At 43.5% G+C, this 26,368-nt stretch overlaps 4 protein-coding genes and 1 long non-coding RNA gene across 10 annotated transcripts in view; 3 read left to right on the plus strand and 2 right to left on the minus strand.

Annotated features, from left to right (window-relative positions):
* The first annotated feature begins 9,852 nt into the window (after positions 1–9,852).
* Positions 9,853–10,747, plus strand: LOC108078018 (transmembrane protein 70 homolog, mitochondrial). Its single transcript, XM_017171582.3, has 2 exons — positions 9,853–10,458; positions 10,516–10,747. The coding sequence occupies exons 1-2, from the start codon at positions 9,931–9,933 to the stop codon at positions 10,726–10,728; spliced, it is 741 nt and encodes a 246-aa protein (XP_017027071.1). The 5' UTR covers positions 9,853–9,930; the 3' UTR covers positions 10,729–10,747.
* A 153-nt stretch (positions 10,748–10,900) lies between these two features.
* Positions 10,901–12,259, minus strand: LOC108078001 (cyclic GMP-AMP synthase-like receptor). The gene is made up of 2 exons (XM_017171557.2): positions 11,173–12,259; positions 10,901–11,119 (listed from the first exon to the last, which is right to left on the minus strand). Exons 1-2 carry the CDS (start codon positions 12,052–12,054, stop codon positions 10,901–10,903), a joined length of 1,101 nt encoding a protein of 366 aa, XP_017027046.1. The 5' UTR covers positions 12,055–12,259.
* A 57-nt stretch (positions 12,260–12,316) lies between these two features.
* Positions 12,317–13,061, plus strand: Urm1 (Ubiquitin-related modifier 1). Its single transcript, XM_017171709.3, has 5 exons — positions 12,317–12,446; positions 12,503–12,570; positions 12,670–12,751; positions 12,811–12,859; positions 12,917–13,061. The coding sequence occupies exons 1-5, from the start codon at positions 12,409–12,411 to the stop codon at positions 12,983–12,985; spliced, it is 306 nt and encodes a 101-aa protein (XP_017027198.1). The 5' UTR covers positions 12,317–12,408; the 3' UTR covers positions 12,986–13,061.
* Positions 13,062–13,312: 251 nt separating this feature from the next.
* The window catches only part of Pura (Puratrophin-1-like), a 50,467-nt gene continuing 37,411 nt past the window's right edge, over positions 13,313–26,368 (minus strand). Inside the window, exons 1-9 of one of the 3 annotated variants that reach the window (XM_070284872.1) lie at positions 19,249–19,395; positions 17,069–17,194; positions 16,428–17,008; positions 16,191–16,352; positions 15,395–16,127; positions 14,891–15,104; positions 14,705–14,821; positions 14,214–14,636; positions 13,313–13,977 (exon numbers count right to left, since the gene is read on the minus strand). In XM_070284872.1, the coding sequence (XP_070140973.1) occupies positions 13,778–13,977; positions 14,214–14,636; positions 14,705–14,821; positions 14,891–15,104; positions 15,395–16,127; positions 16,191–16,352; positions 16,428–17,008; positions 17,069–17,194; positions 19,249–19,389 (2,697 nt within the window). In that variant the 5' untranslated portion in view covers positions 19,390–19,395 and the 3' untranslated portion in view covers positions 13,313–13,777. Of the gene's footprint in view, positions 13,978–14,040; positions 14,637–14,704; positions 14,822–14,890; positions 15,105–15,394; positions 16,128–16,190; positions 16,353–16,427; positions 17,009–17,068; positions 17,195–19,248; positions 19,396–26,368 lie in introns of those variants that run through there. The other 2 variants (XM_017172099.3, XR_011444759.1) reach the window with 2 other exon arrangements.
* Positions 14,989–26,368, plus strand: part of LOC138928262 (uncharacterized) — a 54,147-nt gene continuing 42,767 nt past the window's right edge. For 2 of the 4 annotated variants that reach the window (XR_011444760.1, XR_011444761.1), the window contains exons 1-2: positions 14,989–15,130; positions 21,585–22,787. This is a non-coding gene — a long non-coding RNA (uncharacterized lncRNA). The remainder of the gene's footprint in view (positions 15,131–21,584; positions 22,788–26,368) is intronic. The other 2 variants (XR_011444762.1, XR_011444763.1) reach the window with 2 other exon arrangements.

Genomic DNA, 26,368 nt, shown 5'->3' on the forward strand with positions numbered 1-26,368 from the left:
TCCTGGAAAATTCGGCAAGTGGGCGTGGCTGCCGCCCCCAAAGGGTCGCCGCCATGCCGGCTCATTTGCAAAATTGTCAGATTTATTTCGCTAATTGCTGCTCATCCGTTTAATTAAAATTAAAAGAACTTGCGCCAGTTAGGAGGGCGCAAAGTTTTTATGCGAATTCTCCAGAATCTTGCATCGGGCACGTTTAGCTTTCCGTTACCCGTATCCCTTGGTCCTTAGTACGTTTTCTGTTTTCCGTACTTCGTGATTTTCTTCACCTTTAGTTTTCCGTATTGTTGTTTGGACAAAAGCCATCCATTAAATTACTGGCAAAAGTTGCTTGAGCGCGGCGACAACTCGATGATGATGCTGCAAGACGGTCAGGTGCAACGCCTGGGTAGGCTTCCATTCTGGACAGCAAACAAATTAAACTGCAAGACTTGCAGGCTCCGTTAAAGCTGTCACTGTCACCTTGCCCCAAAAGGTGTCAATCGTGCAGGTCCGGAAAGTTGTGGCTAACAACTCCCAGCAACACTAGTTGCAGCAACGACAACAATTTGCCGCAATACTGCAGCAGCTGGTGCTGTTGCTGCCACGCCCCCGCCAGGCATTCGCCACTAACCGGAAAGAGCAAAAGTTGCCTGCAACCACGGTGTGGATTTGGACTCGGATTTAGGCAACTTTGCACTGTGGATTGACACCGCCCCGTGGCATACACCTCCTGTCTCCCCACGGCCACCGCCCTCGCAATCCGTATCGGAGGACGTGTCGATGGGGGCGACATTTTTATGACAACTTGCTTAAATTTCATAAGAAGAACTCCCGCAGAAAACGAAAACTTATTTCGTTTACGAGGCGCCCAACTTGTGCGCGCGGATATTTTTGCAGTAAGCGAAGCCGGGGCTCCGCCGCCGCCTCATTCGCTAATGAATAAAGTTCGTTTATGAATATCCCCGGCTGGAATGCTCACTGGAGATTCCGTACTCGAGCTTAAAGTTCCAGGAGACATAGCTGCCCAGAGTTGTGTCCCTCATTTACTGAAGCCTGCATTAGTCAAAGTTGTATTAGCAGCTTAATTAGCTCGAGATTTAAAGCAGATTGCAAGCACATTTTTAAATATAAAATTTATATTCCAAATATGATAAATTCTGCTAATGTATTGATGTCATTTTCCATAAATATAATAAATAACTGCGGATGATTAAAGCAATAAAAAACTGTATACAATATGAATTGTAATTGTTGTTCGTTTATAATTGATAAATAAATACATTCATATATCAATGTAAATAAAGCAATAAGGAATTAATTATGGTAAAACTGCCATTAGTGGTACCAACGTCTAATTTATTTTATAACCTATTTATAACGAAATAAATCCATCAAATGTAAACGTTTACAATAACTGTTATTTAGTAAAAATGGTTAAAATAAAGCATTGTTAGTAATTTATTAAAACAATTTATAAGAACCAGCTTATGCATTTTTTTTGTAAATCATAAAAAGATTTAAGTACATATTTATGTTTTTTTAAACCTTAAATTGAGGCTTTGATCCGATTTATTATAAATCAAAAACCTCCAAGCTAATGCCAGTTTATTTTTATCAGCTTCACTGACACTGCACTATTTAGAATATGAAGCGAAAAAGATGCTATATTAAAGTCAAAACGAAGTGCGTAACAAAAACCTCGTAGTCGTCATCATCATCTTCTTCGTCATCGTCTTGGTCGATGTTAGCTTTGTCGACCAAAAATTTCGCAGCGTCCTGCAGGTCCTGCTCCCGCCCCTGCTCCTGCTGACATCTTGTCAGAAATTTTCATGCTGCTGTAAGCTGTTTTCATGCACATTTTGGGCACTTGTGCTCAGCACAAACACTTCAATTTGGCTTCAAGGATGCGTGGAAGCGGCCGGGACATGGCCGGGACCCAGGATCCCCAGCCGATCCACACAAGGCAGACAAAAATCAACCAGAGCAGACCAGACCAGAGCGGACCGAAGCGGAGCAGCCAGTCAAAGTGCCGGAAGGAAGTGCCCGGGGGGAAGAGAGAGTGGATATATGGGATGCAGCGGCGATATAGGGGACATGTGCTGGATCCTGGCGGCAAACAACGGCCAACTCTTTAACTATAACTTTTGATGTAAGCTAAGGAAATATTGTGGGAGTGCACTCAATCGTGGTTGCCCTGGCATCGCCATCAACAGTCATCTGGGGGTTGTGGGTGGGTGTGAAGGCTGTGGGTGTGCTTCGGGTGGGGTGGCGCCATCAACTACTTAGCGTCAAAACGCTTAAAGTTGAATTTGTAACGCTTGAAGTGAGGCGACGGCACAAAGCCAATGGAGTGTGTGAGGGGGAGACAGCCGCAGCGGGGCGGGGAGCGGACACGGGATGAAGGTCCTGTCTAATGCCAGTTTACTCATCTATTTTTATTAAATCGCTTTGGATGCACACACATACTCGCCCTTCTGCCAGGTCTGCTGCATCGCATTGCATTACGTATACGCAGCGTGGGCCAGGCCAGCACAAAAAGGGTAAGCAACGGGGGTCATAAGACATCATCAAAAGCCAAAAAATTCAGCAGAATTATGAGTAATTTATAGTCAGTAAAATTTTCTAAGCCCTTAACTTAAAATTAAGGAAATATGATGGGAAGTTTTATAGGGAACTTAAAGGTTTCATCCTATTATCTATCATATTACCATAAATTATTTACAAAACTTCTAATTCTTACTCTCTAAACAACATATCTAGCTCTTAAATTTGATACAAAACATTGTAGCTTCTCCTTTCAAGTGTTTCTAAATAATCTTCTTACACAACCATAGGTTCTGCTATTATTTTGACCAAATATCAGAAAAGTTGCTTTCAACACGAACTCTGGCAGTTACAGGTGTAGCCTTGCGAAAGAACTTATCGTATTGATAACAACATAAGATGGTATTTCCAGCAATATCTTTAAGAACCACTTCAGAGAATATGGCGAAAACCCTTGGAAATATACTGGCAGAGTGGCAGAGTGCGTGGCGATGGCAACGGCAAGGGCAGTTGACTTTAGAGCCTTGACTGTTGCCGTTGCACTGGCAGCTGCTTTACACACCCCCATTTTCACACACACACACCCAACTAACTTCACATTGCAGCTTATTTTCGGGGGTTTAATTTTGATTTAAACGCTGGCAGACAGCTTGAAGCCCGCTGCCGGAGCGTGCTGAAGCGGAAACACAGACATGCTCGCTCACTCGGACATGGGGACTCGGATGGGTCCTGGGCTTTGACTCTCGAGTATGAAGCTTGCTTCGAGCTTTATTGAAATTTAAGTTGCACTTCTCGAGTGGCAGTGGGCGGTGCAGCACTCGGAACTGGGCTAATGAAAGGACACTTTAAGGCGGCAGCCTCTGACAGATCGATGCTCCCTGTCAGCCATTTAATTTTCATTAGATTAAGGTAAGCAGTTGAGCGGGAGTCCTTTGGAAGATTAATGCACAGGAACAAAAACTTACTTTTAATTTTAATAAAGTAAATAAAGTTTAAATCTGAAATACTTTCTAGCAAAGGAAATTCGATCATTTAAGGGAATCTAAAATATTTTAATATTATAATCTAATCGAATTAGTGTCCAATATATTTCTCCTTGTGCCAAAGAAACAGGAATAGGGACTTCCCAGACAGCCCCTGGATGTGGCTGCTGTTGCTGTTTGCTCTCACTCTCGTAAATGTAAAAGTTGCAACTTGTAGCCTCAAAATAACCACAAAGTAAACACTGGAGTGGCGCAGGCCGTAGTCCGTAGTCCGATGTCCCGAGCTCCTGAGTCCGCAGACGGAGACGACGGGGTACGAGTATTTGAATAGCTGGCGAAGACATTGCGTGCTCGCACACTCCTGCAGCCACGGACAAGGACATTGTACGTGCGAACAGGACACGGCGATGGTTCGTCGATGTCCTTCGAACGAAGCCCCTTCCCGGTGCTGGCCAAAATAAATAAGTGTGTAATTTAATATTTAAGGCTTTGTCAGTAATTATTTTAACGCAGATGGTGGAACTTTTCCTTTGTCGTTTCCATGGATAAGTGGATAAAGGGTCGATGGCAGGGAGGCTGGGAGCCCCTAATTTGCATGCACCCGACTGGAGGGAACCCCTTTTCGGGGGAGTCTTGCCACTCCAGAAGCAGAGTCCTGCCTCTGCTGCTGCTGCTGCTGCTGCACCGCTCATAACTCAGAGATCACAGCTTGCGAGAGGCACAGAACTCGTAAAATTGACCCACTTGCCTCACATTTGTCTTTATTAAATGGGGGAAATTACGAGTTCACGAGCGTATAAATTATAAACCAATTTAATAACCAGCCAGGCACAAAATGTGCTCAAAATGAACTACCAATTTGCGGAGTACAACGGAACGCAACATAATAATGGCTCCGGGTGAGCGTGAACATGAATTACGGGTGTTCGGGTGGCGAACAAGGGGAGTCCTTGGCATTAGATTGCCTGAAAATGGGCATGAGGCCAGCCCAGTGCCCACCTGGGCGAACTATCGAGATTCCCCCCAACCTGAATCCCCTTTCTTTTTTTGCTGATATGAACTGATATGTATAAAAGGAATTTATACTGCTCCCCCTTTGGCTTTGAATATGCGCATAGTTTAAGCTTGTAATTATTCCAACATTTAGTTTAACATTTAGCCACGCCCATTCTGCCATGGAAACTGTGTGCGTTTTCCACGTGGCGTATCCCTCCCACTCCCAGGAAAAACTCCCGTTGAAGCTCCAGTTCGCTGCATGCGCGCGTTAAAGTGAATTTTAAATGATTTATTGCACATCCAGCCAGACCACAGATACTACAAATTCTACAATTACAGGACAAGCATCCAGCGCAGCTCCTTTTCCTGACCCTTCTGCTCGAGTTTTTTGCTCAGACGTTTTTCCCGGCGTTTTCTCCTGGACTCTCGTTAGCATGTTAATTGTAAAGCTTGTCCTAATTGCATTTGAGCAGCAGTGATGAGTCCAAGTTTTAAGTTCCGAGGCTCTGAAGATGAGGACCTGGGCTTTAGAGTTGGTTTCCTTTGTCAAAGTTAAGAACAGGCCTAATGTCCTTAGGTCCAAGACTCACTCAATTATGGGTGGGGAAATCCTTTCTTTATACAAATCAAGGATATCATGTTGGTATAAGACTGAAAGTCAGGGGTGGCTCGAACTTCACTCGTTCTATGGTTCGAGCGGAAGTTGCCAGTGGAACCCAATTGGTATTGTCCTTAGGGCGACGTGTTGCATGAAACCTCGTTTGAAATCAACTGGAACCCAACTCGATTCGCTATTCAGGATCCCCTTCAACTGGTTGCTCGAACTTTCAAGCAGGACTCTTCCAGCACGTCCTGGTTAGACTTGCAACTTTGCAGAAGTGAGTGAAAACTCAAAGCAAATGTATAAAACCGAGTCGATTTTGGAGTGAATTGGGAACGATTCATGGTAATTATTAATTATGTTCCATAATTTGATAAATTAATAAAGCTATTAAAGCAAATAAGCCGCCGCCGCCTGTGGGGTAACAGCAAAAAAAAAAAAAAGAGGTGAATTAAACAAATTGCCAACTGCAATCGAAAATCGCATCAATCAAGGCAGCAGGACCTCCGCGGTGAGGCGGTACTTACTTTTAATTTTAATAAAGTAAATAAAGTTTAAATCTGAAATACTTTCTAGCAAAGGAAATTCGATCATTTAAGGGAATCTAAAATATTTTAATATTATAATCTAATCGAATTAGTGTCCAATATATTTCTCCTTGTGCCAAAGAAACAGGAATAGGGACTTCCCAGACAGCCCCTGGATGTGGCTGCTGTTGCTGTTTGCTCTCACTCTCGTAAATGTAAAAGTTGCAACTTGTAGCCTCAAAATAACCACAAAGTAAACACTGGAGTGGCGCAGGCCGTAGTCCGTAGTCCGATGTCCCGAGCTCCTGAGTCCGCAGACGGAGACGACGGGGTACGAGTATTTGAATAGCTGGCGAAGACATTGCGTGCTCGCACACTCCTGCAGCCACGGACAAGGACATTGTACGTGCGAACAGGACACGGCGATGGTTCGTCGATGTCCTTCGAACGAAGCCCCTTCCCGGTGCTGGCCAAAATAAATAAGTGTGTAATTTAATATTTAAGGCTTTGTCAGTAATTATTTTAACGCAGATGGTGGAACTTTTCCTTTGTCGTTTCCATGGATAAGTGGATAAAGGGTCGATGGCAGGGAGGCTGGGAGCCCCTAATTTGCATGCACCCGACTGGAGGGAACCCCTTTTCGGGGGAGTCTTGCCACTCCAGAAGCAGAGTCCTGCCTCTGCTGCTGCTGCTGCTGCTGCACCGCTCATAACTCAGAGATCACAGCTTGCGAGAGGCACAGAACTCGTAAAATTGACCCACTTGCCTCACATTTGTCTTTATTAAATGGGGGAAATTACGAGTTCACGAGCGTATAAATTATAAACCAATTTAATAACCAGCCAGGCACAAAATGTGCTCAAAATGAACTACCAATTTGCGGAGTACAACGGAACGCAACATAATAATGGCTCCGGGTGAGCGTGAACATGAATTACGGGTGTTCGGGTGGCGAACAAGGGGAGTCCTTGGCATTAGATTGCCTGAAAATGGGCATGAGGCCAGCCCAGTGCCCACCTGGGCGAACTATCGAGATTCCCCCCAACCTGAATCCCCTTTCTTTTTTTGCTGATATGAACTGATATGTATAAAAGGAATTTATACTGCTCCCCCTTTGGCTTTGAATATGCGCATAGTTTAAGCTTGTAATTATTCCAACATTTAGTTTAACATTTAGCCACGCCCATTCTGCCATGGAAACTGTGTGCGTTTTCCACGTGGCGTATCCCTCCCACTCCCAGGAAAAACTCCCGTTGAAGCTCCAGTTCGCTGCATGCGCGCGTTAAAGTGAATTTTAAATGATTTATTGCACATCCAGCCAGACCACAGATACTACAAATTCTACAATTACAGGACAAGCATCCAGCGCAGCTCCTTTTCCTGACCCTTCTGCTCGAGTTTTTTGCTCAGACGTTTTTCCCGGCGTTTTCTCCTGGACTCTCGTTAGCATGTTAATTGTAAAGCTTGTCCTAATTGCATTTGAGCAGCAGTGATGAGTCCAAGTTTTAAGTTCCGAGGCTCTGAAGATGAGGACCTGGGCTTTAGAGTTGGTTTCCTTTGTCAAAGTTAAGAACAGGCCTAATGTCCTTAGGTCCAAGACTCACTCAATTATGGGTGGGGAAATCCTTTCTTTATACAAATCAAGGATATCATGTTGGTATAAGACTGAAAGTCAGGGGTGGCTCGAACTTCACTCGTTCTATGGTTCGAGCGGAAGTTGCCAGTGGAACCCAATTGGTATTGTCCTTAGGGCGACGTGTTGCATGAAACCTCGTTTGAAATCAACTGGAACCCAACTCGATTCGCTATTCAGGATCCCCTTCAACTGGTTGCTCGAACTTTCAAGCAGGACTCTTCCAGCACGTCCTGGTTAGACTTGCAACTTTGCAGAAGTGAGTGAAAACTCAAAGCAAATGTATAAAACCGAGTCGATTTTGGAGTGAATTGGGAACGATTCATGGTAATTATTAATTATGTTCCATAATTTGATAAATTAATAAAGCTATTAAAGCAAATAAGCCGCCGCCGCCTGTGGGGTAACAGCAAAAAAAAAAAAAAGAGGTGAATTAAACAAATTGCCAACTGCAATCGAAAATCGCATCAATCAAGGCAGCAGGACCTCCGCGGTGAGGCGGTATATATAGTATTTATGGCTCAGATAGGGATATTGGGGGGTGGCGGCACAAAAAGGTCGTCACCAAAGCATAAAAATAAATTGATATCACAGCGAATTTGAATGAGCAATATGGCGTTCCTGCCATTTTTCCTGTCCTGCCGCCACTCGTTCCGTTCATATATCAGCGCTGCTTTTTTTGCCATGAATTATTTTGCCGACTGCATGTGAAATTTTTGGCCAAACAACAACTAACCCGGGTCGGGGATGAATATGATGCATGAAATAACAATAATGAAATGACAACAAAAGGCACGGATAACAAAGGACGGAGGAGGAGTCGATGGATCTGCGGAGGACTCGGCAATTCAAATCCAAAATCAAATGTGATTTTTGGTCACTTTGAAAATTGTTGATTAATGACGCCTGAATGCAGTCCAATGAAACCGGATGCCGCTGCATTAAAGCAATTCCAAGATCTCCGCCTGCCCGTCAGTCAATTCTATTCGACATTCAAATGTGGATGTGGGTGCTCATCTGGACATGGCCTGGACATGGACATGGCTCCACTCAGTGGGGCGTGCACTTGGCACACTGCACCCACAATTGATGGGGATACAAAAAAAAAGGGGGACATAGAGCCAAAAGCTCATCTGCGACCATAACCCCGTATGCAATTTAAACAATTAAAGCAACATAAATTAAAAATGTGGTCAGCAGCGACAAATTGCATGTACTAGTGGTAACTAGAGCCACAGCCACTGCGTATGTTCAGCTGCATCCCTTGGCCTGACCACGCCCACCCATCAATTGCCATTAATTCGAGCATATTAATTCCAATCCACATGCCAGTTTTCTGTGTGTGTTTTTGGTTTTCAGATAACACCGCAAACGGGGCGTGGCCGCCCCACTCATTGTTAATCAATTACAATCTCCAGTACGCACTCGACCTTTGCCAAATTAGCCGTATTGTTCAGATTCGTTCGGAAATTGTTGGCAATGCAATAACAAATATAATTTCGTTAATCTCCTTGGCGAATAAGAGAACGTACAGAGGACATTTTCCCAACTTTATATTTTAAGTTTGAACAAGTTAAAACGACCAAAATAGGACACAAAGAAATTACAGCCTACTTACCAACTGAAAATGCTGGCAATTGGCAGAAAGAGGCATCTTCAAATCCAAAACTATATTTAGATATATTTAATTTTAAATAAACATGTATATACATTTTAATAATAGTAAATTAGTTAAGAACCATAAAGGGAATTTAGCCTCGGAAAGGTAACATTTTATATATCCTTGCAATATGCCATAGGATATGGTCAAATAATCAAAAATCGAGCATAACTCAGCTGAAAAATCATCAAATTCAATTCGGAAAGCTTTTTTATGATAGTTTTTTCTTGGGTAACAAATCTGCATACTACATTTCAAATTCCAAGAAATCAAAATTTTTTTCGATTTTCAAAATTTTAATGATGTAACCCCTTATCAAATTTTGAAAAAATGCATAAAATTTTTTTTTTGTTCCAACATGGCTAGAAAGACTCGTCTGTTGATGCTGATCAAGAATATATATGATTTATGGGTTCGGAAATGACTCCTTCACTAACTAATATGATAATAACCTTTAAAAAGACCGAACATCTTTAATTCTTTAAATGGATATTTATCAATTTTTTTATCTTAATTTTTGGGGGAAATGCAAGCTTAAAAATATTAAAACTAAGCTAAAAGAGAATCAAAATCAATTCGGAAAGCTATTCTGAGCTATGTTTTTTTATAGGTTAACAAATAAATATACATTTTAAATTTTAAGATATCCAATTATTTTTAATTATTACAATTTTTAACGCCTAATAAAATGGTTGATTATGGGTAAACATATTTTTCTGGTAAACATAACACATGTTGATGTTAATCAGTAATATATATATATTTTTAATGGTCGGAAGTAAATTATAATAATAAAAATATGATATCCTGTATAACAAGTCCTTCATTTTGAATTTTCGTTACTTTCACTGTTATACTGTTATATTTAAATGGTATTTTTTGGTATATCAACTAATAATCCAGCCCTTGTTATTTACTATCCCCCCAAGCGACGGTCACACTTCAAATCGTGTTATTCAACTTGCCAAACAGCTGTGGAAATTTATAAAATTCATTTAACATACACAATGTTGAGCCTGCGGGGGATGCTGCCACGGAGCAAACAGATTGCCGGCGCCCTTGGGAACGTGAAGCGCCAGCTACCGATTCCCCTGTCACAGAACTGCAGATGCATTGCCGGCTTGAGTTGGACGAAAACGTTGCCGCTGCAAAAACAACACCAGCCATCACAGCAACAGCAAAAACAACTGCAGAGCAGGTGGCTTTCGAGCAAGTCAACAAAAACCGATTCCGAGGAGGCACTGCAGCGCATCTACTATGGAACACTGGCACCGCGCATGAAGATGGTCAAGTTCTTCTCACTGAGCACCAGCTTGGCGGGCATTGCCGCTCAGCCGATACTCCTCGAACAGGGCATGAAGATCGGAGGCACTGGGATGGCCGTGTTCCTTTGCTCCGTGGGTGGATTCTTCACTTTCGTGACTCCGCTGCTGCTGCACTTCATCACCAAGAAGTATGTGACGGAGCTCCACTACAACCCACAGACGGAGGAATACACGGCCACAACGATCTCTTTGCTACTGCAAAAGATCAAGGTGAGGGTGACGAATACAAAGACTCAGTTGGATTTTAATGTCTATTCTCTTTCTTAGACAAAATTCCGACCCAGCGATGTCACTGTTCCCGAAGTTCCCGGCATGTTCACCTCGTTTTTGGTGGGCAAACGTCCTCTGTTCATAGATCCAGCGCTGTTTGACGATCCCGAGCACTATGTGCGGATTATGGGCTACGACAAGCCTATTGACTTCAAACTGGACCTCAGTCCGGAAGCTGACAAGACCCCAAAGAGCCAAGAGAAGCAATAAACCTTATCGTTGGTTAACATTATAATATGTTTTATTGAAAACTTTGCATTGGTCAAGTAGGAAAACATGAAAAGCATACAAATAAGGCTACATATCTTTTGAAATCAAAACTTAAACAAATTCAAATTACGGATAATTCAACTTTCAACTTAAATCTAAATTTACTCGGCGACTAGGACATAAGGACACCATTGCCAAAGATAATCTGAATATCTTCAGTGGTCATGCAGTTGCGATCGCGGCACTTGGTAAGCCGGCGGAAGATGCGACGCAATATTCTTATATAGACCCGTGCCTCCTCCTCGGGAAGATCCTCGAACAGATTGGCATCTGGCGCCAAGTAGAACGGCAGGAAGCCCTTTCGAAGGAACATGGCCATGGAGTCGACAGCCTGGGGAGGAGAGGAGATGAAACCCAAGTTAAACTCACTTCATTTCCACTTACGCGTATAAGTATACGTCCAGGCGATTGGTTCCAGTTGATACGCTTTTGGCTGGTGGCGTTGAGGAAGACACTTTTGATCGCATAACTGAACAACATGTGCATATCGTTCCCTTCCCGGAGTGCCTTCATCAGCCTCAGAGCATCCTTGAGGTTCTTTTTCTTCTCCAGTCCCATTCGTTCCCAGTGGGGAGCGCACACAATGAAGGACAGAGGATCCTCACCGATGGATGAACGTATCTTCCTCGGCACGGCGTACCAGCTGAGATCCTTGTGCGGGTACTTATGAAAAGTCCTTGGCCACTCCGAGGCCATAAACTCAAATGCTGGCACAAAGTCAAAGGAAATGTTGCGTCCGGGATGTGACAAGCATCTGGCCTTAATGGTATGGGCCACATGGCCACCGGATCGGTTGCTAAGCTCAAAGGACCGTCCTCCACTGCAACGAATGTGATTCAGCTGGGGGATCACGGCGTTGATGTTTTCCCTGAACCAGGACTGCACCTTCCTGCGGTTAATATAGTAGAGATCACCCAAGCGGTCCGTTAGGTGAAGCGGAACATTGTCACCATCGACACGGAGGTGAATGTAGCCGGGATTTCCTGCCACTGGAACTGGTTGCATGCCACATGGCAGAGCCACCTTGGTCAGCATGTCGAATTCATCGGGCAGATTTATCTTCACTTTGTTCAGATTGCTTCCCGTCAGGCTAAGGCCCCGGAAAGCCCTGGCGAAGAAGGGATCTCGACGAGATATCGCTCGGACGAACTCATTTTCGATTTGCTGGGCATCCTCCTGAAAGGTCTGGTGATCTTCGGAGCTGATGGAGATTTGTTTAAGGACAAACTCAATGCCCTCGCCAAAGGTAAATTCTTTGGAATTCATTTTGATTCGAAATAGTTTTCAGTTTCTTTTGTTTTAATCTTTAATTAAGTTTTAACAATAATCAGATTTTAGGACTTTATTAATGAATCTAATTTTTTATGTAATTGTTTTTGAGCTTGGTTTAAGTTTTTTATTGGGCAAAGAAAGGTTAATTTTTGGTCTTCGAAAATCGAACTTTAAACTGCTCTCTTTCCGGGAATTTTACTATTTCCGGTGAAAACTTTAAAGTTTTGGGAGTTTTGCCTTAAAGTGGCCAGACCACTAATGTTTCTAGTATTATTTGAGACTTGAGGTAAGATTGATTATATTCGTTGTGGTCATATTTATTTACCTGGAACATATGGGAACACTGCCATGGGCACGCCGGAATTAAAAATAATATTGGAATTTAGGTAATTAATAATAATATTTTTATAATATATATTATGTCCTAAAAACCAAATCACAGTGCAGGAGCAGAGCTACTTTTTGGCAACATCAAGCGCCGTGAGCTCGCCCTGGATGGCAACCAGAAATGTGAGTAAAAAACAATCTTAATGTGTTTGCAATTTGTTATTTATAATAAGATTTTACTATGAAATGTGTAATTTGTGATTAATTATTTACTTTCTAAAGGGACAATTGCCAAGCTGCTGAAATGGATGCATGCCAACATCCTGACTGAACGACCGGAACTCTTCCTTCAAGGAGACACTGTGTAAGTGTCCTGAAAATCTAAACATTTATAAACCTGTTGCTCATTTTCGTTCCTTTTAGGCGGCCTGGAATTCTGGTCTTAATAAATGACACAGACTGGGAACTGCTGGTGAGTAAGCTTTTAAGAAAACCTACAAATAGAAGCCTAAAGAAATCCTAATTTCAGGGTGAACTGGACTACGAACTGCAGCCAAGAGACAATGTACTGTTTATATCTACCTTGCATGGCGGTTAATTAATTATGCTAAAGTATAGATCTAGGCAAAACTATATTTTTATATGAAAACTCATTAAATTGTAAAACTCTTTAATTGTAAAAAAAAGATAATTTTATACCGAGTCAGAATTACGTCCCTTTACCAAAATTGGCAAAGGCCCACACGATGGTTCGGGTCGTAAAGGTTTCATCATCCAGAGATTGCTTTAACGCAAGTTTCACCTATTTAAACCCACACTAGACAGAACCAGAACTTGGGAATCATAAGGCAGCTAAAAATAAAAGTTCCCCACACTTTGGTATTTTCCAGTTTGGCGGGCATTTCAAATTAAAGCTTACGTTGTGTACATTGAAGCAACATTTATTGAATTTAAGTTTTGGCTTACAACTATTTAAAGATACACTTGTATATCGTAGATTTATTTTTACTTTCGTTTACCCTTATTTAAATGTAGGCACTTAGGTTACATATCAACTAACTGTACGTAATGAACTTCGATTCGGATATGCTGGGCACTGGTGGTGCTCTGTGGGTGGTGGTGGTGTGTGGATCGTTCGATTGTGTGGACTGGGGCTTCGACATTGACACGCTGAATTCAACCAATTCAATCGGGTTTCTGCACCGATTACGACAAATTAACGGAAATATAGAGGGTAATAAATAATAAATAACAAAAATAATGAAATAAAATTAGCGTTCGATCGTAATGCTTCTATCTGGATCCGATGATGAAACCGTTCTGCTAAAGCTATAAATGGGGTTTACTAATCCTAGATTCGCTGCTCTCTCTCTCGCTCCAGGAGCTCCTTCTATTTGCCGCCGTCTGGACTGGCAGACTCCGCCGCATGCGCGTAGGACCGATAGCGTCGCAGGATCACCGTGGAGGCACTCGACGTGGACGCTGCTGATGCCGTGGCCGACGTGGACGTGGACCAGCTGCTCCGGCTACTCTCCGCCGCTGACTGCTCCTGGTCCGGGGTGACGAACATGTCGGAGACAATGCCGCTCTCTGGATGGAGATACATTTACATATATTGGATGAGAACAGATCGCAACAGCGGCAACAACATACAACATAGAACAACAACATGCAGCACGCGTCAGGCACGGATTACGGGTGGTTAGGTGTTGGTGGTGAGATTATATACAGTAATACTGGGGGTTCTTCGAGAATATATATGTACAGGGATCAACTACAAGCTACGGGGTGCGTCTAGAAGAAGTAGCTCAGTTCAAGCTCAATACCCATGGACAGCTGGCTGACAATGGTGGTCGATCGTTTGTGGTGTCGTTTGCTGCTCCCGAGTCCTTGAACTTTTCCAGTTCCTGCTGCGAGACCAGAACTGCTGCCTCCCTCAGAGTCGGCGGGCTCAGAGCCCTTGATCCCTCCGCCACTTGAGGACTTGACCAGCTTCAGGGCCTGCGTTTCGTTAATCAACTCCAGGGTGGCACTGCAGTTATTGGCGGAACTAGTGTTGTGTGGTCCCGGCAGCTTGCCAAAGTGCAGGCTATGCCGACCGCCTCCATCGTGGTGGCCGGAAGACGAGGCACCGCTGATGGAAGAGCCACTGGTGGTGCTAGTACCGCTGGACAGAGAGCTCTCCGAGATTAGGGAATTGGGTCGCCGCATGCTGCCCTTGCCGGGCTCCGAGTGACGCAGCTTGGGAGCTGTGGGGAGGATCATAAAATCAAAGGATTAACACTCAAGGTTTTCTTTATGGAGCTTCAAAACATACTCTTGTTTAACTGCGCCAGGGGAATGGAGCGATCGCTGATCTGGTTGTTGCTGGGCCGAATGTCAAGGCAAGGCTTGCTGCCTATGCCCATCGAGGACATCTCCGCCAGACGAATTTCTGGAAAATTAATTTATAAATCATAAATTAATAACTTCATATTAATCATATTTTAATCTAACTTCTTACCTCGGTTTCGTTTCGCCTGCTTCCAGAGCAGTTTGGAGATTTCCTCGGTCCAGGAGTTTTTGATGTCCTCCGACATGCACTGCAGCATCCAGGTATCGTCGGGCTTTCGCTTGCGGAACCATATCTCAAATTTGGTGGCCGAGTCGCCGGTGTGCGCTGTCAGTCCTATATCCGAGGTCTTGATGCTGTTCTTGTAGATGTAGATGTCCAGATTCTGTTTGGAATGAAGCAAGGAACTAGGTAAGTAGATCATAGTATTTGGAATAGATTACTTGGTACCTTGAGTCTCTCAAAGGTTGCCTTTTAGTGTACATAATAAATAAGTAAGATATATATTATTTTATTTTATGCAAAATGAACCTAAACTTAGTAATTCGTCAAAAATAGGGTTTGAAATAGACCGTTTTGGTGTAAAATAAATTGTAGCCTAGCTAAACAAATTTCTAAATATTCTCAAATAATTTTTAAATATTTATAATAATAATAATTAATAATATTTAGTACCTTGTGGTCGGGAAAGCGACGCGCCTTGCTGAAGAGCACCAGTTCCTCGAAGAGAAACACCTGACGCAGCGTCTTCTTGCCGCCGCGTCCTTGCCACACAAGAAACTCGTTCTGGCGCAGCAATCGGCCCTGCTCCTTGACATTGACATCACAGTCGCGTAGTGAGTCCATGGCCAGCAGATCATTACCATGTCGTAGCTGGAACTTGACCATTTCCTCTGCTCGCTGCAGCTCCTCAACATCCGCGGCAATCTCTTGCAGAGCGGCACCTTCGACACTACGGCAGGCCTTGACCAATTGCTGGAGAAGCAGAGCGTACTTGCCCATCCGCTGAACTGGCTTCAGGAGGTAGGAGGCCAGATCCAGTTTATCCTGGAGCTGGATCTGCTTGGGCTTGAAGAAGGAGCTGCCGTATTCGCTCAGCAAGGTGTCGCTTTTAGGCTTGTTCTTGTTGTACAGCGCATACAGATAGAACTTGGACTCCATTTCCAGGAAGGCAGCTCCCACCTTCAACGGATTCAGCTCGTACCGCTCCAGTTCGCCCAGGAAGTGTGAGTTGTGGAATTCGAAGATCTTCTCGATGTTGCCGAAAATCACATTGCGCTGTCCCCGCAGCGGCTGCGGAATGTCCTCGCGCAGCAGTTCGTCTATGTAGTTCTCGATCACGTAGTACAGGGAGCGCACGTAGTCGCGTTCGGTACCAATCATTTCGCGCATGATCAATAGAAGCGTTCTGGAGGGAGATTGAGGATCGTCAAGTAGGATGCAAGGAGTAGAGAAAGGATAGCGAACTCACTTTTGTATCTTGGGATCCAGGCAGCTTAGCTCTTCCAGCTTGGGCAGCTCCAAACTGGACCCATGGCACTGCAGATGGGCGTTTGCCTCCATGGGCGAGTGCATGTCCATGTAGCGCTTGGACGGTCTATCGAAGCACTCGTCCTCCATAAGCTCGTCGTGACTGAAAAGGAATTGTGAATATATTAGAATTTATAATAATTTTTATAAATTTCGATTATTTTATTTGCAAACTCACCTCTTTTCGTTGAGACTCTGGCAGGAGCAGATCCTGGCCAGCTTCGGGTTGCGTTCGCAATTGTCGCAGACGCCCACACCGGAGTCGGCAATCTTGGACTGCTGCTCCTCTCCCTCACCACAGCTGCGATCCAGCTCCTCCTCCTCCTCCATCTGGTCCATGTCATCCAGGTTGCGACTCTCTCGCCAGCAGCTGCAACTGCTGCTCGAGGGTCCCCCCTCGAAGGAGCTGCCACTGGCCGAACTGCAGCGGTAGCTCACCCTCTTGCCGGCGGCGGGAGCGGGTGTGCTACTGGCCGCCGGCAGGGAGTGACTCTTACGCATGGCCGGCCAGTGCTTCTCCAACAGGGCCGAGGCGCCCAGCTGATCCGCCAGCCGTTGCAGCTCCTCGCGGGCAGCGGCCTCCCGCTGGTGTTGGGTGAGCAGGTGAAGCAGACGGGCAGCCGCCTCGTAGCGTTCGTGGGCCAGCTCCAGTTTCTGGGCAAACTGATCCAAGGCGGTCTTCAGGTTGTTGGCGCTCTCGTTTAAAACGGACACCTTGAGGGCGGCGGCATGCAGATCGCGTCCCTTGGCCAGGTGTTTCTGTGGCGTTACAAATAATACTTAAAATTGAATCATATTAAACTATATACAATCACTCACCATTGCTATAAAATAGTATTTTTCAAACTCCTGCTCTTGGGTCCTCAGCTGCGACTCGTTGTCCCATTGCAACTGCGAAAACTTTTGCAGATTATCCGCTCCATCGCTGCCCAGCCACGAGGTGACCTTAAAAAGTAGGACATCGAGGTAAAAATCAGTGGGATACCTCAAGCTGGATGTAAACAAGCCCACGCGAGGCCAAGGTTCCCCATTGCCATATTCAACTCCACCCCGTTTCCAAGTCCCAATTCCCAATCCCCAAGCGCTGAAAAGTGAAACTCATAGAAATGATCGACGCTCTAATTAGCCTCCACTTTACAAATTAAAATCCAATCGAACACAAATCAAATAAAACGACTCAACTATGGGTATTTTGGCTCCAAGCTCCAGCCTCCCGAAGGTATTGGAAACCACAAACAACACGAAAAGAAGACAACCACCACACACAGGTAGCCATGGTTGGGAGGGAAGAAACAACAGCCACGGGGCAATCAACGATCTCACATTGATAATTTTGTGGCTCTAACCAATTTTTAATCACCTGCTGCGTCCAATTGAATTGATACAATCGACCGACGACTTTGTTGATGATGATGATAATGATGATGACGATGCTATGGAACCAAGCTAACCAGCTCCCCCATACCATACCATACCATACCATCCCAGAAAGCACCCAGCCATGGACTTGTAACTCCCAATTCCCAGATCGAAACGCGTGCACGGCGCATTCACTTTCCGTTTTTGGGTTCTGCCTCCGAGTCTATTAGTGCACAGAGGGAAATTAGGTATTTACAAATTTTAAAAATAACAATAATAATAATTTAAAAATCATAAAACGTTTGTCTACAGATCCTTCTTTATAGAATGAAATATTTATAAACCAATGTAATTTTGAACTTTAAGTAATTCCTCATTTCTGCAAGTGCCGATCTTTAGCTATGAGATAGCCACTCCGAACCTCTTCTGGGGCATGTCCACGTCTGCATCCCACCCAATGAATGAAAATACACTCCCAAGGGGGCTGCGGAGTGGGAGTTGCGGTGGAGCTTCGAGGGGAACTGGAGCAGGGGCTCTAAACAGCTGCTCCAGTTTCACAGTCGCAGCACAATCGGCTGTCAGAGACGCTGACTCTTCTTGCTCATCAGATATGGCAGGCACGGGTTTTAGCGTTGTGGTATATATATGTACAACATCTGAGCCATGTACAGGGTGAGGCAATCTTCTTGATTTTTTAATTGATTTCGTTCTTTAATTAATCTAATTTCGGGTCTGAGAGCTTTGGCCCATTGGATAGAGCATGACGGATTGATAATTGCATTGAGTGGTATCATTAAGAGGCTTTTTCCAATCTCAAAAATCCAAAATATATATTTGGAAATTTCCAAAGACTTGTAGGAAATTAAGAAACTTTGATTTAATAATATTAATAATATTTAAATGGAAAGGTTTCATTAGGCATCCACTGTACATTTAAGCCTGCAACCTTCAATGGCTGACGCAGTTCTTTAAGGAAGTTTGACTCAATGCACATAAGTCATTGAATCACAGACTTTTAATCAATTTAAACAACAGATTTCCCTTAAACCACTCTATTATAAATAAACACTAAAGCGTTTAATAGCTGTAAACACCCCTGCATCAAGCTCATTACGCCGGACATTGAATGGAGACCTTGAATTACTCTATTCAGTGTCCAAACAATTTCGAATCAAATAAAACAGAACACAGATCGATGATGTCATTAAACAAAGCTTGTCAACACAATTCAATGGGTCAGCAGTACTCTACTTAATGGATCTGATTGGGTCACAAGCACTCGAAATTTGATGGATCTGAATGGAGGGATGTGGAGACAGATCTGTATGGGACTTGCGACACCCTGTATCTCGAAGATGTAGAGCCGGCTTGCACAAATTGTTTACATTGGAAATCGATCGGAGGTTTGGCTCCATGGGGCTGTGGCTGGGGGCTAATTCGGCAGATTGTTTCTCAACGATTACCCCGCACAGGCGGGCCATAAATTAATTAATTGACTTGGTAAGACTCTCGGCCCCAAGTCGATTTTCACTGCTAACTCCGTGGTGATAAGACGTGGGCTGATCAATGAACTGTGAACTATTAATAGTCCGCCGATAACTCGATCTGACTAGCCAGCCAATCGATCGCTATTGACTCACATAGTTGGCTATTTCGGATGCCAACTCGCTGGCCGCGGCGCTCGGAGCCGGGATCTCCGCATTTGGCCCGAGGAAGGCTGGGATCATGGCGCGACTGCCGGCAACGAGGTCCACCAGACGCGACAGAAACTGCAGCAACATGCCACAGGCAGCTCAGAATAGCGACTGGAAGTGGAAAAGCCCAGGCAGCCGAGCCGCCTCTATGTACCAGCAGTACATATACTTAAGTATATATATGTGTATAATGAGGCATTTTCAATTTTATTTCGGTTTTCAGTCCTCGTCGCTGGCAGGCGGCACTCAATGAAATTCAATAAAATCAAAACAATTAGCAAACGTAAACAAAAAGCGGTGAACAAAACAAAACAAAAAAAAGAGCATCAACAAAAAATGGGTTAGACAGGGAGCCCGGCACCCACGACGACAAACCGATGACGATGTCGCCAGAGTGGAGTCTTGCCTTGGCTTGCACGGAAAAAATTAAGATCAAAGAGGGAAAGATTTCGCAATTATCCCTATGTTTATATTGTTGCTGGGCATTAAATTCGGTGGGGTTCTTTAAAGGTCAAAATATTTAGGCAACAGGATTAACCTATACTTGAGATGTTGATTTGATTTAAGAAGTAAGGCATTAACTTGCTCATTTTTATTCTCTGTGCAAACCAAGTAAATAGGCAAATGTCATCGGTGGCTGAAGTTGCTTCTGCTTCTGCGGAGGCTTCTCCCGATAAGCCCGCGTCCATCTACGGCGGATGTGGAGCTGTTTGCTGTGCGACTGATAAGACACCACCGCATTCGGGTTGACTGCACTCTGTTTGATCGGGATGTGGAGCTGCTTCTAGAGCTGCTTCTGCTGCCGCTGCCTTCTGGCGGATGCCGCCTGACATAAAACGCAAATTTAACGTGACACTCTTACAAGTTGATCGCATGCGCCATAAAACACATGCAACACCTACAACAGCAACAGCAACTGCGGCTAGCTGTGAGCATGCGTGGCTTCCAGTGGTGGCCACTCCAACTCCAAGCTCCCAGCTCGCAGCTCCCTCTGCGGCTGCTGTCGTGTAATTTACACAAATGTCGCGCACTTATCTCACGGCCATAAACATTTTTTAAGCCACAATATCGAATTTATTTTGACACTTTACAAAGTTGTCGCCAATGTAGCCGTAGTTCTTGTAGTTGCTATCACAGACCACAACAACTACATATTGGCATTTTGTTTACCCTTCGACAGGGTAATTTGAATATGTCTAGAGTTTTGAAATGCCATTTTTTTGTTATGGATCATTACTGCAGCAGACTCAAAGGCACCATGTGTTTGTATATCGTGCTCATAGCTTATCGATTGGCTGTGCAGAGAACTTGTGGTTCCCTATCAAAGTATTCCCTGGGTCATCATTTCCGTTTCTCTATTTCCATGGAGATAATTAGAGTAATCTGAATCATGTGTTTTCTGCCAGCTCTTAATTCCTAATTGTGCAATAAAAACTTTGTCATCTGGCCAAGCCTTAAGCAATGTTTTCAGTAAGATCCTATCAAGTTCAGGGTTTTAGGGCCAAGTTTATTAATTGCTAATATAAGCTCAAGTTCCGCCATAAATATAAATGAATTTCATGTGTCATAGTATTATTTACATTTCTAAGAACATTTACAATTCGGTATCTTTCGAGTTTCGCTTGGGAGTTGGGATTCTGCAGATTCTGCTTCTATTTCTGGTATTGGGTAATTTATTCGAAGTACCTCTTAAATGATATGCTCTTGCCATTTGGCTGTCTCATTTCTTGCTGGCTAATTTGCTCTCTATGTTCGCTTGTTGATGGCGTTGTGTCTTCGGTTTCTCAAGCATATCGCTGCCAGCTTATCTCTGGCTTTTAAGTATTTTTCTGTTCCTTTTTTTCCCCAACATGTCTTGGAGCTGTTTTGCATTTGAATTTATGGCAGCGTGTTAGAAATTATAGCAGCGATAACTGGCCAAGAGATGAGAGGAATTGCAATCGGAATGCGAGTGCGCCAAGTGAGACATTAAACACGAAAGCCGACCATTAATGGACGGGGAAAACCAATTGGAACTTCCATATTTTCTAACATGCACTGGGAGATTATAATTAAGTAATTTGTTTAGTTTAATAAATTAAATTAAAGGAGGGAATAATTGGGTGCATAGCTTCTGATTATCTAGGTTTTATGGTAGGTTCTCAGTACTAACTTAAGCTAACTAAGCTTAGCTCTTTCCTTATGAAAAGGTCTTTTAAGAAGTGTTTTCTTTACTACATTTTATTTAATTTTTGTTCTAAATTTATAAGCTACTTGAATTTCTCTCTCTGCACTAATTTCAGCCGCGACAAATGTGATTTATTTGGAGTCTTTTATTGCCCTCCCAACCAAAGTCCATAATCCCTTTGGGCCCACATACCCGTATTCGATACCCCACTGGGCCAGTAAGGGGTTTATGAGTGGAAAACGCGAGGCACGCATGGCTGACTGCATTCGCTGCCGCCCCGAATGTAATAAAGCAATTTCGTTTAACTATTTTACGGCAAAAGGCGATTACAATTTTACTTATTTTTCACTTTCCAAACCAGCCAAGCCAGCCCAATCCCATCCCGGCCAATCCACGCACACGGCAACAATCCAATCCCATGGCCCAGCTCCGAGCTGTGCGACACGCACAGAGTCATAAATTGTGACCACAAAAGGCTGGGAGACGTTAATGTGGTGACAATATTGCATGCAACCGCGTTGCAGCGATGCAGCGCTTCAGCTCTTGGTGTTTGCTGGTGAAAAAGCAGCTTTGGCACAGCAAGTGCATCTTAAGAAATGGGGCGGGACATGGGACAGGGGCGTGGCAGCTTATCGGCGATCAGGCGACGGCTTCGGCAACGGCGACGGCGACACTGTCCCAACTCCCGAGGAGCGGACGTGACGACGCTCAAAAAATGATGACAGCTGTTGATGAAGTTGACGATTTCTAAAAATGCGTGTAAAATTAGTGTTAAAAAACATGTCAAACCCAATGTGACAGTTACGTTTTGACATGACAGGCCAAGCGCTGGCGACAACAATTACTATACACTCTGTCTGCCGACATGTCCGAGTCCGAGACAAAGTCGAAGACCAAGAGCAAGACCGAGACCAAGACGAGACGAAGTGCAAGTGCAAGAGCAGGACCCAGACCCCATATCCCGGTGTTAATTCAATAACCTGGACATTCTGGCCAAGCTACGATGGCCATCGGCGATGGCTGCCTGGCTAAGCGTATGATTAACGTCCGTTTTGATGACACAGCCAACATGGGAACATGGAGGAGTTGCCCCAGCTGGAGCTGAAGGAGCTCGAGGAGGAGTGGTGACCATAGCTGCATTGTTTGTTCGCGTGGAGCATTTGCATGCAACAATCTCAACCGGTTGCGATTGGCGGCACTTGCGGCAAGCATGTGTTCATTTCGTACTCGTATCTTGGGAGCTCTTTCCTTGGAGCGGAGCTGACAGCGGACACGAGTGCCGCATCCCAGCTGGCACGCACGAGTCCTCACGGAAATTGTAAGTTTTGTAATTATATATCCTTCATTTATATATCCAAATAAGCATTAGGGTCAGCTACTTATTATTTGTTACAGAATTTTGAGAAAAAGATAGATCAAGTATATTGCAATTGAAGTAGAAACGCCTTTCCCATCTTCTTCAGTGGAGATGAAGCTTGGTTATAATATCTAATTTTGGTTTTTCTTTAGTTCTATATATCATATATTAACTCTGAGACTAAATGGAAAAGGTATGTATGGATTTATTATTGTAGAAAGCTTATAGTTCAAGTCTTCTTAAAGGCATAAAGATGCATTATAAGCTAGTGATTGCCAAAAGTCATATTTTTATATATTCTTTGACTGACAATCAAAATCCTAATTAATATTAAAATAAAATATTGAGAAAACGGACTATTAGACTTAATCAAATCGATTTCAAGATCAAATTTCAATTTTATTTTAATATATAGAAACTGCCTTAAGTAAATGCTAGCCCCAGCTTAAGCTCAAATCCTTTTAAGCCTATTTAGCTTCTTGCTTGTCAAGTTTTTTTTTGTGGTCCACTTAAGATTTGTCAATCTGGCAAAGTGCTTATTAGCTTATTCCCAATTCTCGGTTTCTGGTTAGCATTTATCCGAAATGTCAACGGGTAATCGACTCTTGGCTAAGCAATTGAGAGACAGATAAATCTGTCGACTGGAAAAAGGAAAACCCGAAATCAAAAACTAATTTTCCGCCAACTAATTGCAATTAAGGGTAATCATATTTTCCTGCATGTGAACTCGTTTCTCCAACAACCAGTAGCCACCACGGTTGCAGGAAATTAATGTTTCTTTTATGTAATGGGGTCTTAAGACCAGGTTCAAATGGAGAAATTTTCCCGAGAGAGTTTCGTTTTTTTTTGAAATTCTGAATAACTGAATAACCCGAGCCCACGCAATGAAATGTGAAATAAACTTGAGCTCAGCACACACGCTGGGCGTCCATCTCTATTGGGTGGAAGGAAAGGCAAAGAAAAAAAACAACAACGTTATTATGCCCGCCAGGGCTAATACATGCAGTTATTATTAATGCCACTGTGGAGATGGGGTCCCGGGGTTCCAGGTTGCAGGTTCCCAGTTCTCCGTTCGAGGGGTTTGCCTCGGTATGTCGGCAGTAAATAAGCCTTCATTTTTCATGGCTCTCGCCTGACCGAATTCTATGCAGCAGCAGCAGCCAGTTCTTGGCCGACAGCAGCTGCGGTCTTCTTCCACCGAAAACTGTGGGGTTATGCAAGCCAAAATGTGGTAGAAAGGAGCAGGGAGCATGGAGCAGGGAGCAAGGAGCAGAAGCAGAGGCAGGGGCACTGCCACCGCATTCCTGGCCCAAAGACAGGCAGTTCAAATGTCAGGGGCCATAAATAAGCTGGCCAAAGAGCCAAATGGGTGACAAGGCTTCCGCGACACAGATGCTCCTTATGGCAATTGCAATTCAAGGCGCGAAACAATTAAACATAGTTTTCATTGCACAAAGCCGCCGACATCGCGCAAATTAATTTGTGCAAAAACAAAAACAAAAAGCAAATAAAAAGGAGCCCCAACATTTGTCTCAAAGAAAGCGCACTAAGCAAATCCAATTTCACCGTCAGCAATGTTTATTTATCTGTCGCCGCAGCTGCATTTAACTCTTTCACCGCCGGCCAATACAACACCCAAGGCTGCCACACTCGTGGCCATATTTGTGGAGCAATCCACCTTCATCTCCAGCCGGGGATCCCAATCCCAGCCGGCTCCCAGTTAATGCAGCCGATCAACAATTTAGATACAATATCGCATATCGCATCATAATGTCGTCGTTGTGGCCGTCGTCATCATCATAGCAGTGGCTTTGGTGGCCAGCAAAATGGCGACACCGCAGCAGCTTCAGCAGCAGCAGTAACAGTTGCAACAGTTGCAGCAGCAACATCAAGCGCGGCGGCATCTTTTTTCGCACCTTGTTTGAATGCGCGCGCCTAATGGACGACAGCGACATTAGTTAGCCGGCCGGCTGGAGACGCTGTCTTGGTCCAGTTTTGTGTGTTCGGCTTGTTTTGGCATCGCAGATAATATATTTAATTAAAAAGAAACACGATGACTGCGAGATCCATTGGCACAGCCAGTCGCGGATACGCTATCCATAGATCTTTGAGATTTGTGCTAAGGTGATAAGGAGAGAGACTACCCAGAAGTATGCTAATATATGGGCAAAGGGCTCTGAAACCCAATGAATTTTAAGTTTCCCACGCTTAAGAATAGTTTAAAATCTTTCTGGAATTTTGAGATAGTTTTAAAAATATTTAAATGCTTTTTAAATAATGAATAAAATTAAAAGAATTTAGTTTGTATGTGAAAGCAAGTAAAAATTATGCTATCAATGTAAACAAATATTAAACTTTTCTATATGTAAAGTCTAAAATTAACTGAAATGGTTTCCAGACATTCACAAAACAGAAATCTTGATTTATTAGTGTTTTTTCTAAATATAAATATTACACATGTGTGACTCATTAAAGAGAATTATTTTTGAAGTATAGTTTTTAATAGCTCTCTTTAGGTACTCTTTCCTAGAGTGTGTACCAAGTATTAAAATCTTTTCAAATATATACAATTAAGGTATTGAAAAAAGAATAAAATTAATAAAAAATTAAATCCCAATTCAATACAATATTCCTCTTACCCACACGCTTTGAGAGGGTATCTACAGAAAGGAGACAAGGGGTAAGACAAAAGCCAACAAAGATCTGCACAAAATTGGTAGCTGTCAACGCCTTTTTAATTGAAAGCGTGTTGGTGTTAAATACTCGTAAGTATCTCTTAGTATGATTTTTGCGCCGATCGCGATATGACAAGCGGGACACTGCGACACTCAGACACCCAGACAGCCAGACAGTCGGTCTCTCAAGCCGACATCAAGACAGCTGAATGGACAGGCTGCCGCTTATCGGTGAACTACTTTTGGAATGGAAATGAATGAAATCAAATCAAATGAAATGAAATGGGCAGAGTCAACGAATCGTATCGAATTCGAGTGCGAATCAATGGACGATTGAAAAATCACACACAAAAACAAACAAACTAGCAGCCACCGGGAGCCGAGAGAGAGAAAAATAAGATTGCATTTAATTTCTTTAACCTTGCTTTCACTTTTCTCATTAACTTTTCGTTTGGCAATTAAAATTCAATTTTTGCTCAAAAATCAAGTCAGATAAATGGCCGCACATTTCTCAAGCGGAGCGGAGTGCGCGGGAGCGTGTGAAAAAGGCCAAGAGACGCCACATACGAGGCGTACTCGTACTCGTCCCATAAGAAACGCTAACAAGGCTCGGCAAATTTTTAAATGCCAATTTCCGCAAATTATTAAATGAAATTGAGGATTCCGCACGGCTATCTATACATCTCTGGCAGGGGGATTCAATCGGGCCTTGGGCCTTAAATGGTGTGTGGGGTACACAGAGAAAAGATGCTCATAAATTATGATCATTTGGCTGTTGATTGATTTTGATTTTTTTAGATTTTTTTTAGGCATAAGTTACATAACCAAAAGACGTTAAATAAATCTTTTAAATAGTAAAGCCCAAGG

Source organism: Drosophila kikkawai, chromosome 3L (genome assembly GCF_030179895.1).
Source record: "Drosophila kikkawai strain 14028-0561.14 chromosome 3L, DkikHiC1v2, whole genome shotgun sequence".
Taxonomy (NCBI): domain Eukaryota; kingdom Metazoa; phylum Arthropoda; class Insecta; order Diptera; family Drosophilidae; genus Drosophila; species Drosophila kikkawai.